This window comes from Lygodium microphyllum, chromosome 7 (assembly GCF_053477565.2).
Source record: "Lygodium microphyllum isolate KBCC chromosome 7, Lygodium_microphyllum_v1.1.10, whole genome shotgun sequence".
In the NCBI taxonomy this organism is placed as follows: Eukaryota; Viridiplantae; Streptophyta; class Polypodiopsida; order Schizaeales; family Lygodiaceae; genus Lygodium; species Lygodium microphyllum.
In genome coordinates, this window is record NC_141141.1 from 9,088,193 (window position 1) to 9,106,121 (window position 17,929).

Sequence of the window (17,929 nt, forward strand, 5' to 3'; positions counted from 1 at the left end):
AGGTATAAATTTGATAGTTCTTGCAAGATAAAATCACAAGTTATGAAAACAAGAAGTTTCAAGCCGAAGATCACTGCCTGAGAAAACTAAAGAGCAAGTGAAAATACTAAGATAGGAACACAAATCATTATTAGCCTAGACCTTGTTGTGAGAAGTAAACCTTCCCTGTTTTTTACTTCACAATGTTATAAAATCAGCAGAGGCACATTTTCATTCCAAAAAGACAAAAGATCTTTTTAACTCTTCCTAAAATGATGGACAGAACAAAAAATAGCCTTACATATTTCCAATTGCTTAGAGACTTCGTCCTGTGATTGAAGAGTTTCGGAACACAACTTCAGAAGATCTATCACCATAGACTCAGCATAATTTTTGAGTGGCATCCTATGTATCATTTCTTGGAGAAACTGGCCATAATGTGGGCTTATCATGCTGTCAGAGATAACAGACAGACTTTTAAGATTACTCTTATTTGTTTTTTAACTCACTAATCTGAAAATGGATTAAAACCTTGGACACTGACCAGTGATTGATAACACTACTGATCAAAAGAGAGAGAAACCTCTCCACATTGAATTTCTTGTCTATCCTGCTTATGATTTCAGGGAGCTCCCTGTAACACAAAGCCATTAAAATGATCACTGATTGGATCAACAATACAAATCATAAAGCAATGCTTAACAAAGAAAACAAATTTTAAATTTTACCTCACTCTAACGACGTCTTTGAATGCTTTCTGGGGAAATATGTTCAGTGCTTGAGTCTGAAAGAAGTGCAAGGATCAAGACCCAGACTAAAAACATTGGCTACTTAAAAGATCATACACTACAATAACAACTGGAGTTTGGATGTTAGCCTCCAAGTTCAACTTCATAAAAAGTTGTATGTGAGCTGAAAGAGCCACACACACCTGCATCACCTGTACCATGATCAACAAAGCCATCTGCCCTAATTTGCTACCTTCACTTTCTCCCGCTTCATTGTGCAGTAATTTAGCCATGAGATTACAAATCAACTGAACTGTCTCTTTTGACAGATTTGACTTATTTATTAACGTTCCAGCTATCATCAGACCTCCAATCTGTCATAATCATTTGATATAAACTAGCCGGTTAGTGAACATCTTAAACCTTCCAAACATCTAGGAAGTAAACAAGCTACTAAAATAGCAGAATATGCAGTATTGTTGTAAACTGAAGGTATTTCATAGGTGTAAAAAGCAGCAGAAAGCCACCCAATCAAAGGCCTCAAGAAGTCTACACAGACAGTAGAACTGGAGAAAGAACAGGAGCTAACTATGATACATATATCAACAAACAACTATTTGTACTCTCAAACCCCAGCACTTCTCTAATTATCCTGTAGATGTTTGAGTAAAAAGTCACATCGCTCTGTGGCACATGTATTTCTGAGATTTGCAGCTAATGTATGAGCCATCAGGCAGCACGTGTGTTATACAGTGATGAATTGAGCTTAAGTGGTTCCCTGTCAACTCAATAGGGTATACTAGAATATAGAGCATGGTATTGAGTAACAGTGGACTGTGAAACGAAGTTAGAATGGAAAGGGGTGCACTAAAGACTGTGTGAAAATGTTACAAGGTGGTATTGACCCTTCCTGCCTTGCCTTTGATACTTGTGAAACTACACTCCTTGTTAAAACCAAAGGCAATTAAGATAGCACTTTTCCTAAATAACAGTGTAAAAATAATATCGCTTGGAAATAAAATCAAGGTGGCCTCAGCACAGGCTATGGGGAGGAGGGAGAACGGGTGAGGGGCAGCTGGGCTTTTTTTCCCCACTTGGTGTTGCTTTGGGGGGGCGGGGGGCGGCGCATTTCATGGGCTTCAGTGGTTACCACATTTTGGCCACTAGGCAATTGCATTCACACTGGCCGACCTCATTCTCTTGGGTCTCCAAATGCTGGTCAGTTGGTTGCTTGTATGCTCCACTAAAGTCTATTCACAGGCTCTCCCACTCCTCCATTATCATATTGCATCACCTCATATCCTTGGAGAGAGAGGGACAGGAAGCACCATGGCTGGTCACCTGAGTGGCAGTTAACTTGATGGTATTGCAGTTCTGTTCACATGCTTTCTATGATGGATTCCATCTGCTTCAATTGTGTGAGACAACAGAAGCGGAAGAACTGCAACCGTTGAACACAGAGAAGAATAAGCAGTGCCACATTTATAGGGACTACCCATTACCGATCAGGGTCTTGCACACAATTGTTTGCACCCACACAGCTCAACCAGCCTCCACAACATCCACAAATCCCCACCAACAATTTACCACCTCTCTACAGGGCACAATCATATATGAAATCTGTCACTAGAGCTACCTTCTCAAATTTCTTGTAACAAGAAAAACAATTTAGAGCTCCATATGCTTGGTAAAGGCACTCAACCACAGGCAATGCCAGATCAAGTGCTAGAACGTCGCAAGAAACAACAAACCACAATAAACTTAGACCTGCTCTAATAAAGTGCTTTTTAACTTTGTATAGGATATCCTTGGTGGAATGAAGGCTAAGCAGCCTAAACACAAACACAACAGTGCTTTGTTTCACAAAGCACATATCAGCTGTGTAGGGTCTTCTTAGTACCATAAATTAAGCTGTGTATGAATGGTTGGAAGAACAACATAATAGACAATTATACAAATACAACAAGCTAACATGCAAGGAGTTCAGGGAGCACATCAGATTTCCATTAATGATTCTTTTTTTCTTTTTTTGGTTTTGAGCAGCATACGCACTTGAGACTCTACTAGAGACCCCTTCTCAAAGCTTCGTATAATGTAAGGAATCACTCTGTTTAAAAGTGATGCTTCAACTGATGAGACTGCTGCCAAAACCTCCGTAAGTATAGCAACGCTGAAAGAAATTGCTGTCTTTGATCTTAGATTCTTGCGTGCCACTTCCAAACAGTAAGCCTGACAAAGAAAACAATGCACTATATCAAAATGCTCTTAACTGTGTAGGCTCAACTACTGCAAACAAACAACAAGGAGACAGTCGCCACTGAAGAACAAGATAGCTGACCCCATCTAAGATTACGACCTATGGACACCATTAAAATTCTAGGCTAACAAAGAAGCATTTTGACGAAAAACACAACAAATAACGAACTTTTATCATGCATAACCCACAATTTCAGACATTCTTAACAACATAATCTATAGAAACAAAGTTAATTGAACTATCATGACATAATGCTCAGGCGTTTTTCAGAATAGAGTACCCAACACTAGATTAGTGTATGTTGTGCAGTTCACTAATGTTTACTTTCTATGACACTCTCTCTTTCCAAATATGTAAATAACACCAATGATAGTCATAGCAGAAAAGTGCAAGGAAAGCTGAAAACTTCTGTGCTTGTGGCTGGCCAGTGCAATGGGGTATGTCTAAAGAAATCACCCTGGCTTAGCTGCTCTTACGAGCAGTGGCAACAAATAGCCAGCCACAGAGGACAATGATAGCCCAACTGAGTCTGGTGTTGAACAAAAGAAGGGCCATGTCACAAGACTCTTCGTTTGTGCTATTAAAGCTATGTTAGGTTGGTTGGGTGCTTGCACTTTCAACCTATCACTTGTAAGTTGTGTGCTGCCACTTGGTTGTTCTGGAGGCTGCATGCAGTTGTATTTTGCCGATGCTTCTGCATTTACAAGTGCAATATTCCGTAAAGTGATACAAGGAGAGATGGCTGCTCTTTATTTTTTGGGTAAAATAGGTTAGGGCTAATTAAATCACTTCAAAGAAAATGCAATAAAATAAAAGTGCTCAACAATCTAGCTGGAGCTGAATGCCGATCAAATCAAATAACAAATACATACAAGGCTTCTTAGGGTGGTCTACGGGAGATGGAAGAACGAAGCCATAGTAGAGGTGTAAAACCACCAGCATCTACCCCATAGTTTGAAAACATACTATGGAAATCTCAGGTATAAAGAAACCATAGTTGCACTAGTACCACATACAAAAGGGTTCATACTATACCGTACTATAGGTAAATACCTTACGTATTAGTACCATAAGGAACCAACAAAACTCATACTTCTTTTCCAGTCCAATCTGCACTTTGGGATGAGTTAAATGCTTCTTATATTAATCTGATTCTCTCATTTGACCATGTAATTTCAGATTCAAATAACTTTTCTATCTTTCTTCCTCACAAAAATTAGGCTGCAAGTAGCTTTTAGGAAAGGATAAGTATGTTTATCATATTGTACCTTCAAAAGTCTTAAGGTAGCATTTAGTACCGTATTTTATGCTACCATACCATACCATACTTTTCGTACTTAACAACCATGCGAGAAGTAAATGTGGGACAAAATATTAGTAAGTGAGTATTTAATGCACCTAGCATAAAACAGAAATGCAATCTGACAATAGACTCTTTATCACCCAAGATATGTACTTTGCTAATAGTCACTTGGGGTGCTTACTACTAGCAGTCATTAGTCAAGGATGCAACCTACTCTATGAGTCGAAGGTGTGAGAGTGCACAACGAAAGAGAAAGACAAACACAGAGAGAAGTAGAGAGAGAGGGAGAGAGGAAGCAGAGGATGAAGGAAGAATACTGCACTGACTGAAGAAGAATGTTGATTGGGGGGGGGGGGGGGGGGGGGGGGGGGGGGGGCCTATAAATAGCCAAATCCCTAAGAAACTGGCCAGTCTACTCTTGTAGAGGCCATAAATGTTGGCCGACCAACATTTGATGCTGGTCACTCAAGGGAAAATGCCAAAAAAAGTAGGGGTGACCTCGGAAAAATCTCAGATGACAATGATAATGTCGACAAGTATACGCATACTGAGGAAAGTAGTAACTGGCCTAGGAATGCACACAGGAAGCCGACAATTATAGAAAATGCACCTTAACTGCCAGAGCTCCTATGTCTCCACCACACTCCAACAAGAACTCACAACTAGGAGATGACAAACTAACATAACTAACATAGGCAACTTAACACCCCCTCTCAAATCCTAGGAGTGTCTAAAAGCCCAACAACCTCATGTGATGAAGCACAGGAGCCCTGCCCTGGGCAAAGACTTTGTGAAGAGATCAACTATGTTGTCCTCCGTGGGACACTAGGCCACCGCTAACTTAGAATCTAGGATCCACTCTCGAACATAGTGGTATTGAACCTAGATGTGCTTCATGCGAGCATGAAACACGGGGTTCTTTGCCAGAGCTAGAGAACTTGTCCACACGTAGCTCCGTAGTGTCAAAAGTGGATGTAGTGATGGAAGTGTGTGGAAAACTACCGTAATAGACTACTATACAAAAGAGAAAGAAAAGAGAAAGAGAAACCGGGCAAAAGAAAAGAACACTCCACAAGAAACTCAAAAGCAAAGAGATACTTCAGAAATGGAATCCATATACCAAGATATGAGACAATATAGAACCAATGTGAGTCACCAGCTGTGGAGGCACTCACACATGCTCCTCTCCCTCCACCAGAACCAGTCAGGTGATGAATGGTCAATGAATGTGGAGAAACCTAAATAAATAGGCAAAAATAATGCCATAAGCAAAAAATGCTAAAATGGCCACCTAAAATGCCAAGAAAAATGCCTATATAATCAGGATAATATCTTGGTGCCCTAACCCACTGACATGCACAGACTCAACCACATATCTACTAACACCCTCTCTTAGATCATGGCTGATCTGATACAACACAATATACAATTATAATGTCCCATCATAGTACATAGAACAAGGACCACCAGAGTAGAACCATGGATACCCAAGCAATGGGTGTGCAAGCCACCACCAAAGTGGCTCGGAGAGAACATGATGTCGATATTGATCGTACCAGCACCTGAAAATAGAGAAGAATCATAGAAGATCTCAATATCTGTCAACAATGTCTCGCAGTAGCATACAATATCATTTGATCAAAAATGCCTCTAAACATATGTAACCATGGATTCTCAGCCTTTGGCCAGACCCCCAAAGTGTCCCCTCATGTGAGCTCAGACTAGAAGCCAATCCCGCTCTATGTCAAATAAACAGCTCATCATGAACCTAGATGTCAAGCCCAGCTCCACGATTTGAACCTACTAGATTTCGAGTGGTGCGTCAAAGAAACCCCTCTCTGGAACCTGTGCACCTATATACCTATATAGATGAGGTTCACCTACCCCATCTCACCACCCTCTCACACTCCCTCTCTGGCACTAGAGAGTTGTGAGGGGTACTAGCAGCCTGGAAGGGAGACCCCTGCAGCCAATGCCGAGGCCACATAGATGGAGCTGAAACTTGGACCTAGAGAAGAGGAAGGCTCGCCGAGAGAGTCGTCATCCATCGTCACCATCTGCACCTGCTCCTGTTGTAAAGTTGCTAATGTCCTTTAGTCCTTTCGAAGGTGTCCCTTCTTGCCACAATAATAGCACTGAGAGCTCTTCTTCTTCCATGGTATGACACCCCTCTCTGCAACTGGAACCTCTGAAGTACCAAGAGATAGCATCCTCATAGAAACCTGGAGCTAAACACAGCAAGTCTCCAACATAACACTTGTAGATGAATAAAGAATATTTGCATGTTAACCATCAGGAGAAGATGTCGAAGAGCCATGATGAGGGAGATACACAGAAGATGAAGAAAGATAAGGGATCTTTAGGGAGAAAAGTATGCCAAGAATACAAACTCACAAGGATTGCATGAGTTCCAAGTAGTAAAGAAAGCACATAGAGAAAAGATCAACAATAACCAAAGTGTAGTGATGAGAACATGACAATTGGATGCATATGAACCCTCTCTAAAGCTGAGTAATGTACCACACAGTGAGAAGACAAACCAAAAATAACCATAACCAACCTGAAAATATTGTCACCCAACTTGTCCCCAACCCTGAAACAGACCCAAAAAGCTGAAAACGAAAATGGCAGTCTACAAAATGCTGAGAAGACACACCAAAAATGATCAAAAGATGGTCGCCCAAGCTGTAAATCAGTCGCAGCAGTCAGAACAGGTCCAATCAGCAGACGAGAAGTCAAAACTCAGACCTAAAACAGTGTAAAACAGCAGCAGGAACAATGATCTTGCAATTTGATACCATGTCAAAAGTGGATGCAGTGATGGACGCGTGTGGAAAACTATTGTAATAGACTGTTGTACACAAGAGACAAAGAAAAGAGAAAGAGAAACACTGCAAAAGAAAAGAACGCTGCACAAGGAACTCACAAGCAAAGAGATACTTGGGAAGTGGAATCCATATACCAAGATATGGGACAATACAAAACCAATGTGAGTTACTGGCCGTAAAGGCACTGATGCTTGCTCCTCTCCCTCCACCAGAACCAATCAAGTGATGAATGGCCAATGAATGTGGAGTCTGAATAAATAGGCAAAAATAATGCAATAAATCATGTCAGGTCAGCCAGCATTTAATGCTGGTTGGCCAGCTAAAGATGCTAAAATGGCCATCCTAAAATGCCAAGAAAAATGCCTAAATAATCAGGATAACATCCTGGTGCCCTAGTGCACTGACATGCACAGACTCAGCCATGAACTGACATATCTGCTAACATGTAGGTCCATGCTATGAAAAACCAATCTTTGCCAACATGTGGCGAAGCCAAACCACCTCCATAGCTATAGAACATACTGCACGATACTCTGCTTCTATAGAAGAAGGGCCATAGGAGGCTGGTGCTTGCTGCTCCACAAGATAACTCCTGATCCAACGGAAAAGGCATAACCTATAGTGGACCGAAGCAAATCCACATTACCTACCCAATTAGAATCACTCCAACCAAAGAGAGTAACCCCCTCTCCATACATGATCCCATAGGATCGAGTCCGCTGTAAATAACAAAGAGCGCGCAAGGCTACTCTCCAATACTCTTGAGTGGGAGTCTTCATGAAAGAAGACAACAATGCCACAACAAAAGAAACATCCGGCGGAGTGTGAATAAGCCAGATGAGGGAGCCAACAAGACACCTATAACGGGTGGCATCTATAAAAGGACCTCTAGCTACCAAAAGCTTGGACTCTAGGTCCATGGGGCAAGAAATAGGCCAACCATTGGCCATAGCAAACTCCAAGAGAAGCTCGAAAAAGTACCTGTGCTGCGAAAAAAAAATGCCTTGTGCTATCTGATAGGTCTCCAATCCAAGGAAGAAGCGGAGAATCCCAAGATCCATCATGTCAAACTCTTGTCGCAAAACCTCCCAAGTACGTTTAACCTCCAGAGTAGAGCTCCCTGTAATAATAAGATCATCCACATACAAGATGAGCAAAACACATGTCAACCTTGAAGTATAGGTTGGGGTCATGAGTTGATTGATGGAAGCCACTCTATCGAAAGAAGCGATCAATCCTCTAGTACCAAGCTCGAGGAGCCTGCTTCAGGCCATAGAGGGCCTTCCGCAATCTGTAGACATGGTCCTTCCCTTGCACAAGAAAACCCGGAGGCTGAGGAACATAAATCTCCTCCTCAAGGACACCATTCAACAAGGTAGACTTGACATCCATCATAAATATGGGCTGTAAGAGCCAAAATAAGCCGAATAGTAGACGTCCGAACTATAGGTGCAAAAGTCTTAAAATAGTCCAAACCTGCCCTTTGAGCAAAACCCTTGGTAACAAGCCTAGCTATGTGCTTGTCCAAGAAGCCATCTGCAAGATATTAGACCCACTTCACACCTATCACCTTCCGCTTCGAACCAATTCCCAAGTTTGATTATGCTTGATAGAATCGAGCTCCTCCTGGATGGCTTGACACCAAGCATCCTATGCAAGAGCCACTTCAACTATAGTAGGCTCACTAACATGAAGAATCTGTGACATAAGAGCATAGTTCACAAAGTGAACTATTCCACTAGGCTTATAAGTGAGCTGATCTACATGGAACTTGAGGAGTAGCAAGAATGTGAGAAACATTGGAATCATGCATAAGCAATCAATACCAATGAGGGACCTAAATAGGTTCATCTTGCTGCAAGGGAGACTGAGTAGTCTCTGGTACCTATAATGCACCTATCTAGGGTAGGGACGAAAGATAAATCCTCCTCATCTGAAGAAGGCTCCCCCTCTGATGGTTGAGCAGCCCTAGAAGACTCCAGAAGGGATGTTGAAGGGATGGAAGTATGCGACGAAAAATAAGTACTAGTCCCATCCGTTAAAGGTGGTAGGGGAGCCGAAGTAGAGAGTGGAGAAGCAAGAGGGGGCCGAGCTGAAGACAAGAAAGGGATGCAAAAATATAGCCTGAAAGGAGAAAATTTGAGGGGGGAGGATCAGTCAATGACAAAGAATCACCTAGACTAGAACTATCAATAGGATCCTAGGAGGCCAAAGCCTCATCACCTCAAGCTTCCATCTCGTCGGGTCGTACAATCGATAGTCCTTCATCATAGTGTTGAAGTCCACAAAGATGGGCTTCCTGGACTTTGAGTTGAGCTTCGCCTTCCTCTTCTTCTTGTCGACGTGGACAAATGCATCATATCCAAAGATGCAGAAGTGAGACACAGAAGGATATCAACCAAAGAAAGCCTCATAAGGAGTCATGTCTTGTAACGCAAAAGTCAGGAAACAGTTGCATATGTGAACCACAGTAGCCACTGCCTCACCCCAAGGGTTATGAGAAAGACCTCGATGCTCCAACATCGATCGGGACAGCTCTAGCATGATCCGATTCGCACACTCCACCACACCATTCTCCGAAGGTGTGTTCAAGCCATCTCCACCATGATCTACTCGTATGTCACAAACTTTGGAAATAGTATGTATCCCCATCTTCCACTTGCAAAAACAAAAGTACTCCTCGCTCTTGTACTACAAAAAATAAGGCCACACATAAGGACCGAAGTCGTCTACGATCAACATCAAATACTTGGCCTTCCCAACGAAGGCCATGCCTATAGGGTTGCAAAGGTTGGTGTGAACCAACTCAAGTGGGGTAGAAGCCCTCCTAGTGGCAACCTAAGGATGTGGCTGTCTATGCTACTTGCCCCTCAAACAACTAGGACACAAAGTGTGAATAGGAGAGAAGTCAAAAGTCCCTCCACTATCTTCTTCCGAGAAGAACGTCATATAGCATCAAAATTGAGATGACCATAACGAGCATGCCAAAGCAACCCAAGCTCATAGGAAGGCCTCGCGGCTAAGGCTATGAGCATATAAAGCCCACCCTCCTAGGATCATGTCCAAAGAACAACACATGTAGAAGCATCCTACACCGACACCGCATCTTGTGTAAATACCATGTGGGCACCAAGTTGTGTAAGACCATGAACACCCAAGAGGTTGAAACCTAAATCCGGTACATAGAGAACTTTGGCTGAATGAGACGAAATCTTGGATCTCTGGGATCCTCTTCTTCTTCATAGTATCTCTCTTCGCTCCTCTTTCTTCATCCCTTTTTGAGCTTGAGAGGGGGTGTTGAGAAACCACCTCTTCAATTCACACACTTCATTTAGCGTTTCGCATTGACAATCCCAAAAAGGGCTTGTGTCCACATTTTGGCTACTTTTTCAGTGGGCGTCCATATAATGGTGCACCACCTTGGACAGCTGATACCTATAAATAGGCAATCACTTCATTCATTCCACAACTCTCTCTTCAATCATTCTTCACCTCCTTCATTGGTCACTACCACTTCCCTTCTCTCACCAGCCCCTTCCATTGCCCTCACACCCCTTCAAGAGGACATTGCAATTCATGGCTCATGGATGCCTTCACCCTTCCTCTTTTGCTTTCACGCACCCTTTTCCATCATCAAGCCTTGAGTTTGGAGCATCCTCCTGTGAGAGTGCGCAACGGAAGAAGAACACGAACACAGAGGAGAGGAGAGAGAAAGCAAAGAATGAAGGAAGAAAGTCTGCACTGACTGAGATGAATGCTGAATACACTGGAATGGACAGAACAGTCCCTGCACGCAGCCCGGAGCGTCAGTGAGGGAACCAGGACAGACTGGAAGCAGTGGCAGCACCAATGCCGGAGACGGATACGGAGGGAGCAGTGCTGTACCTGCAGAGAACAATGCTGGACTGACTGGGGGGGCTGATATAAATAGCCCCCAGGCCAGCAAACTGGCCGACCAGCCAAACTAGCCGACCTGGCCAGATTTGGCCAACCAGCCAGATCTGGCCGACTTTGGCCAGATCTGGCCGACTGCCCAGAAAAATGGGCAGTCAGGACAAAAACAGCCCAGTTTGGGCTGGAACAAACCCAGGGCTGCATGCTGACTAGAGCAGCCACAAAAATGCACTGACAGAGCTCCTCTGTCTCCTGTCAGACTCTGACAGGAGCTCACAACCAGGAGATGACAGACTGAGACTGAAGAAGAGCAGGCTAACACCCCCTCTCAACTCCTGGGAGAGTCTGAAGACCCAAGAACCGCATGTGATGCAGCAAAGAAGCCTGAGGCAAGGGCTTCGTAAAGAGATCAGCTGCATTGGCCGCCGTAGGACAATAGACCACCACCAGCTCCGAATCCACGATCCGCTCACGAACATAGTGATACTGAACCTCAATGTGCTTCGTGCGAGCATGGAACACCGGGTTCTTGGCCAGAGCAAGAGCACTCTGGTTATCCACGCGCAGCTCCGTAGGTCCGGTCTGGGAAAAGCCAATCTCCGCGAGTAAGCGACGGAGCCAAACTGCCTCCATAGCGGTCGAACATAGGGCCCGATACTCAGCCTCTGTAGAAGAAAGTGCCACAGTAGGCTGCTTCTTGCTGCTCCAAGAGACAGCACCAGATCCAAGGGTGAAAGCATAACCGGTAGTGGATCGTCTCAAAACCACATCACCGGCCCAATCAGAATCACTCCATCCAGAAAGGGTAATCCCATCTCCATACAGGATCCCAAAGGATCGAGTCCCCTGCAAATAGCGAAGAACCCGCAAGGCCGCCTGCCAGTGATCCTGGGTAGGAGTCTACATAAAAGAAGACAATAAAGCCACCACAAAAGAGATATCCGGCCGAGTGTGAAGCAGCCAGATAAGAGAGCCGACAAGGCACTTGTAACGGGTGGGATCGGTAAGAGGAACTCCAGCTGTCAAAAGCTTGGACTCAGGGTCCATGGGGCATGAGATAGGCCGACACTCAGCCATATCAAACTCCGAAAGAAGCTCGGAGATGTACCTGTGCTGCGAGATAAAAATGCCCTGTGCCATCTGATAGATCTCCAGACCTAGAAAGAAGTGAAGGATCCCTAGATCCGTCATGTCAAACTCCTGCTGAAGAATGGACCGAGTATGCTCCACCTGCTGAGTGTCGCTCCCTATAATGATAAGATCATCCACATACAAGATAAGGAACACCGAAAGAGAATCCACAACCCGTAAGTAGAGGTTGGGATCATAAGCGGAGCGCGCAAAGCCACTCTGTAGAAAGAAGCGGTCAATCCGCTGGTACCAAGCATGAGGAGCCTGCTTTAGGCCATAAAGAGCCTTCCGCAGCCTGTAGACATGATCCTCCTTCCCCTGCACAAGAAAACCAGGAGGCTGTGAAACATAAATCTCCTCCTCAAGAACGCCATTCAGAAAAGCAGACTTGACGTCCATCTGATAGACAAGCCAACGGTGGTGAGCAGCAAGAGCCAAAAGAACTCGGATGGTAGACATCCTAGCTGTAGGAGCAAAAGTCTCAAAGTAGTCCAACCCTGCACGCTGAGCAAAACCCTTGGCAACAAGCCTAGCCTTATGCTTGTCCAAGGAGCCATCTGCAAGATATTTGGTCTTAAAGACCCATTTCACACCAATCACCTTCCGTTTCGCGGGACGTGGAACAAGCTCCCACGTATGGTTTCGCTCGATGGAATCGAGCTCGGCCTGCATAGCCTGTCTCCAAATATCCTGTGCAAGAGCCTCCTCCACAGTGGAAGGCTCGGAATCCTGAAGAATCTGTGACATAAGAGCATAGTTCACACATAGTGAACTGTCCCGCTGGGCCTGTAAACGTGCTGAGCGACGGGGACCTGTAGAAGAAGCAGGAAAGTGAGTAACACCTGAATCCTGCATGAGCCGGCGATACCATAAAGGAATCCTGAGAGACTCCTGCGACGGTGAGGGAGACCGGGGGGCCTCCGGAACCTGTAAAGCACCCAAATCGGAGAGGGACTCCCCCTCACCGAGTGAAGGTAAATCCTCCGCATCTGAAGAAGGCTGTATATCCCGTGAAGATCCCGAAGTGGCGGTAGAAGAGCTCGTAGTAGACGAAGGCACATCCACCAAAGGGGAAAGGGAAGCCGAAGGACGAGGAATAGGGGGGTGCTAAGGGGCATCCTGGAAGGAAGTGAAGGGAGAGAAGGTGGGGGTGGGTCCGTCGATGATGAAGAAACATCTGTAATAGAGCCATCAATCGGATCCTCAGAGGCCGAAGCCTCATCAAAGATCACATCCCTGCTCACCTCAACCGTCCGTGTCGTCGGGTCATAGAGCCGATATCCCTTCGTGGTCGTACTATAACCAACGAAGATAAGCTTTCGCGACTTAGAGTCGAACTTCGTCTTCCTCTTCTTCTTGTCCACATGGACAAAAGCATCGCACCCAAAGATGCGAAAATGGGACACGGAAGGCTTCTTCCCAAAGAAAGCCTCATACGGAGTCATGTCCTGTAATGCCGAAGTCGGAGAGCGGTTGCGTATATGCACCGCTGTAGCCACCGCCTCACCCCAAAGGAAATGAGGAAGACTCCTATGCTCCAGCATAGATCAGGCCATCTCAATCATGGTCCGATTCGCACGCTCCACCACACCATTCTCTGATGGTGTGTTCGGATGGGAATACTCCACCTGAATACCATGATCCCTGCAAAACTGAGAGAAAAGGTGAGAAGTGAACTCGCCACCGTGATCAGCTCGAACACCACGAACCTTGGAAGTTGTTTGGGTCTCCACAAACACCTGCCACTCACAGAAACGGGAGTACGCCTCGCTCTTGTACTCCAAGAAATAAGGCCACACATAACGACTAAAGTCGTCCACAATCAGCATCAAATACTTGGCCTTCCCAAGGGAGGCCGTGCCCATAGGTCCGCAAAGGTCGGTATGAACCAACTCAAGCGGTGAAGTAGCCCGCCTAGAAGCAACCTGCGGGTGAGGCTGCCGGTGCTGCTTGCCCCTCAAGCAGCTAAGGCACAAAGTGTGAAGAGGAGGGAAATCAGGAAGTCCCTCCACCATCTTCCTCCTAGAAGCCCGGCGAAGAGAATCGAGGTTCAAATGACCATACCGAGCATGCCAAAGCAGCCCAAGCTCATGGGAAGTCCGCGCAGCCAAGGCTGTGAGCGTATAAAGCCCACCCTCCTGTGTACCTGTCCAAAGAGCATCACCTGTAGAAGCATCCTCCACGGTGACTGCATCCTGAGTAAAAATGACTCGGGTACCTAACTGAGTAAGGCCATGCACAGATAGTAGGTTAAAACCCAAATCAGGGACATAGAGAACTTTGGCGGAGGAAGACCGCCTGTCAGAAAACATAGGTAAAGTCCCCACGCCTCGAACAGGAACTGTAGAATTGTCACCAATGGTGACTGTACCCCCTCTGGAACGAAGATCCTGAAGCCAATCCTGACGGAAGGTCATATGTGAAGATGCTCCACTGTCGACGAGCCAAGGCTTCTCCTGTGTGGTAGAAGCTAGGGCAGTGTCTTCCTCAACAAAGAGATGCACAAACGCAGATTCTGTTGTGGCTGGGGCCGCCTTCGAGTCCTTCTCCTTAGGCTTCAAATGGGGATACTTCTGCCAACACTTCTCCTCGAGATGAGTGCCCTTCCCACAATGGGGACACTTGGGCTTCTTCTCCTTTGCATCCTTCTTGTCCTCCTCCTTCTTGTCCTTGGCCTTCTCCTTCTTTTGTTTCTTCTTCTTGCCGCCACCTGTGCCAGCCGTAAATGCCTTGGTGGAGCCACTGGCTCCCACCTCTTTGAGTCGCTCGTCATGCTCCAAGACAAGCGGGGAAAGCTCCTCCCATAGGAGTGTCTCACAGGTCCTCGAAGTGATGAGGCTTGTGTAGAAGACATCATAACGGGGTGATGGCAGCTGAGTCAACAGAATCATCGCCATATCCTCAGACGATATCAGACGACCAAGAGAGGCTAGCTCGCCTCGCATATCCTCCATCTTCGTGATGTGCTCCTTCATGGAAGAAGAACCATCAAGACTGAGCATCCGCAACTTCTTCTCCAGGGAAATCTTGTGGGCAAATGTCTTGTGCTGATACAAAGACGCAAGCTTTGTCCATACTTCCGCCGCGGTCTGTAACCTGTGAACATGTACAAGAACAGAATCATGTAGACTCATAAAAAGAAAGGAACGGGCTCGAGAGTTGAGCCTATCCCATAAGGCTGCACGGTCCATAGAGGTGCCATCGGACGAATCCACGGGGGGTCAGTCGATGGGCGAAGAAACAAGCTCCCAAAGGTCAAATGTATCGAGGATGCAAGCCACCTTGCATGACCATAGGGAGTAGTTGGAACCATCCAACTTATCTTCCTTCGGAAAGGAAGGGAGAATCGGCACCTGTATAGAGGGAATCAAGGAAGGCATCCGCACATCTGATGCAGTCTTCACTGAAGAAACCTTCGCAGTAGATGGAACCCTCTGAGATGCATGGACTGAAGAAGGACGAGTGCGAGGAGGTTCTTCCCGATGTCGAACTTCACGATAATCCCGCCTCCGCTCAGAGGAATGATGAGAGAGAAGCTCATCCTCTGAGTCTTCAAAGCCTGAAAACTGGTAAGACATCTTCCAATCTGCAAAATACCAAAGAAAGTTGTGCCGCTGTCGAAATAGGACCAGCAATGTGGTCACCAACCACCAAGACGCTAGCAGAGAGTGCCTACAAACACCTGGATCTGCAAAACGCAAAGAGATCTGATGTCGAACACCAGAAAAGAGACCACCAGCACCAGGAAACAGCCCGGACAGAGGTCGCAGTAGGAAAAGTGCCGCCTGGGGTGGAAGCGACCTGCAGAGCAGCAAAACGCAGCCTGTAGGGAGGTCGCCCAGCAGCAGGAGAGGCAGCTTGGTGGAAAACGCAGGGTTGCTGCGTTGCTGGATGACGTGGCAGCCTCTGCAGTCAGCGTGGGCAGCAAACGCAGGTTGAACAGCCTCCTGAAGCAGTCGCCTGGCTGTTATGAATCTGTTAGCAGCCTCCTGAAGAAGTCGCCTGGCTGATGTGGATCTGTTGGCAGCAGCAGTAAGGTATATCTCTCCTGAAGGTATGTCCTCCGTGCTCTCAATCAGGCGATGATACCATGTGAGAGTGCGCAACGGAAGAAGAACACGAACACAGAGGAGAGGAGAGAGAAAGCAGAGAATGAAGGAAGAAAGTCTGCACTGACTGAGATGAATGCTGAATACACTGGAATGGACAGAACAGTCCCTGCACGCAGCCCGGAGCGTCAGTGAGAGAACCAGGACAGACTGGAAGCAGTGGCAGCACCAATGCCGGAGACGGAGACGGAGGGAGCAGTGCTGTACCTGCAGAGAACAATGCTGGACTGACTGGGGGGGCTGATATAAATAGCCCCCAGGCCAGCAAACTGGCCAACCAGCCAAACTGGCCGACCTGGCCAGATTTGGCCGACCAGCCAGATCTGGCCGACTTTGGCCAGATCTGGCCGACTGCCCAGAAAAATGGGCAGTCAGGACAAAAACAGCCCAGTTTGGGCTGGAACAAACCCAGGGCTGCATGTTGACTAGAGCAGCCACAAAAATGCACTGACAGAGCTCCTCTGTCTCCTGTCAGACTCTGACAGGAGCTCACAACCAGGAGATGACAGACTGAGACTGAAGAAGAGCAGGCTAACACCTCCACCTGGCATCACCACCATCTGCTTGGCATCAGCACCCTTTTCCATCAGGCTCCGCCTTCACCTACGTTTTTCAATCTAGAGGCTTTCTCCTTGCCTAGCGTCATCATCTCCAAGTTGGCATCAGCATCATAGCCTCTAGCAATAGTCTCCATCATCGAGCGTCACTGATTTCATCACTCGTCCACTGTAGGGGCTTTTGGGACTTGCCTTTTTTCAGCTTGCCTTCTCCTCCATCACCTCACATCACTCACAAAGGTTGCTGGGACCTACATTTTTACAGCCCAGCTCATCCTCCACCATCTAGCCTCATCATTATCCACCTAGCGTCAGCATCTAGGCTGCTCTCCCTACATTTGACAACTCCAACACTCTGGGATTTTCATGTTGGGTGTAAAGGCCCTTCACATGCTCTCACGTGTATATATTACTTCACACATGTGAACCCACCCTAACGGGTGTAAGTGTACCATACCGTAAGTATAAATACATTCTTTTATTATTTGTGTGTACCACACTGGTACACACCTATCCGACGACTCACTCTTACACTATCACTGTCAAACATTGTTCAGCTCTGAGTCATTGAACTCCTCGATTACTGTGCCTGCTCTTAGCTCTCTTTCTCCATCTCCTTCCACTTCGACTCTGCAAACTGGTATCAGAGCCAATGGCTCTCGCAAGCACGCAATCGGTCTGTCAAGCCGTTGAGGAGTAGACGAGTAGGCATCGGGTGACTGACTGGTCGAGTGTAGCTAACGGGCTAGGCATCAACAATCGAACATACCTACATATGCTACACGACGAGGTTGGAGGCGACTGATGCACGACGAGGCTGCGCGACGGGGCTAGAGGCGATTGCTATGCAACGAGATTCGTGACAGTTGACAAGCCATCAAGTTGCACGAACAAAAGGTCAACTGACCATTTTTCCTTATTTTACTTCATCTTATTTTTCCCTCTCTACTAGGTATTCACACATACAAGCACAGAGTGCAAATCTGTGTAAATCTCTCTCTTAAAATTTAGGGCTTTTCCCTAGTTTGGTGCCTGACACATATTGCAGTGACCTCTAGACCATAGATTGCAAACATTGAGTGCACAAGCCTCAAAAATTTTAGGGATTCTCAAATGCAAGTGAAATTTTTGCTTGGTTGAGCC

The 17,929-nt window shown here is 46.1% G+C and overlaps 1 protein-coding gene across 3 annotated transcripts in view; it reads right to left on the minus strand.

Annotated features, from left to right (window-relative positions):
- LOC148033163 (ARM repeat superfamily protein) overlaps positions 1-17,929 on the minus strand; it is a 169,839-nt gene that overhangs the window by 121,800 nt on the left and 30,110 nt on the right. For all 3 annotated transcript variants that reach the window (XM_087681033.1, XM_087681032.1, XM_087681034.1), the window contains exons 5-9: positions 2,760-2,936; positions 911-1,081; positions 708-763; positions 524-613; positions 281-432 (exon numbers count right to left, since the gene is read on the minus strand). In XM_087681033.1, the coding sequence (XP_087537159.1) occupies positions 281-432; positions 524-613; positions 708-763; positions 911-1,081; positions 2,760-2,936 (646 nt within the window). The remainder of the gene's footprint in view (positions 1-280; positions 433-523; positions 614-707; positions 764-910; positions 1,082-2,759; positions 2,937-17,929) is intronic.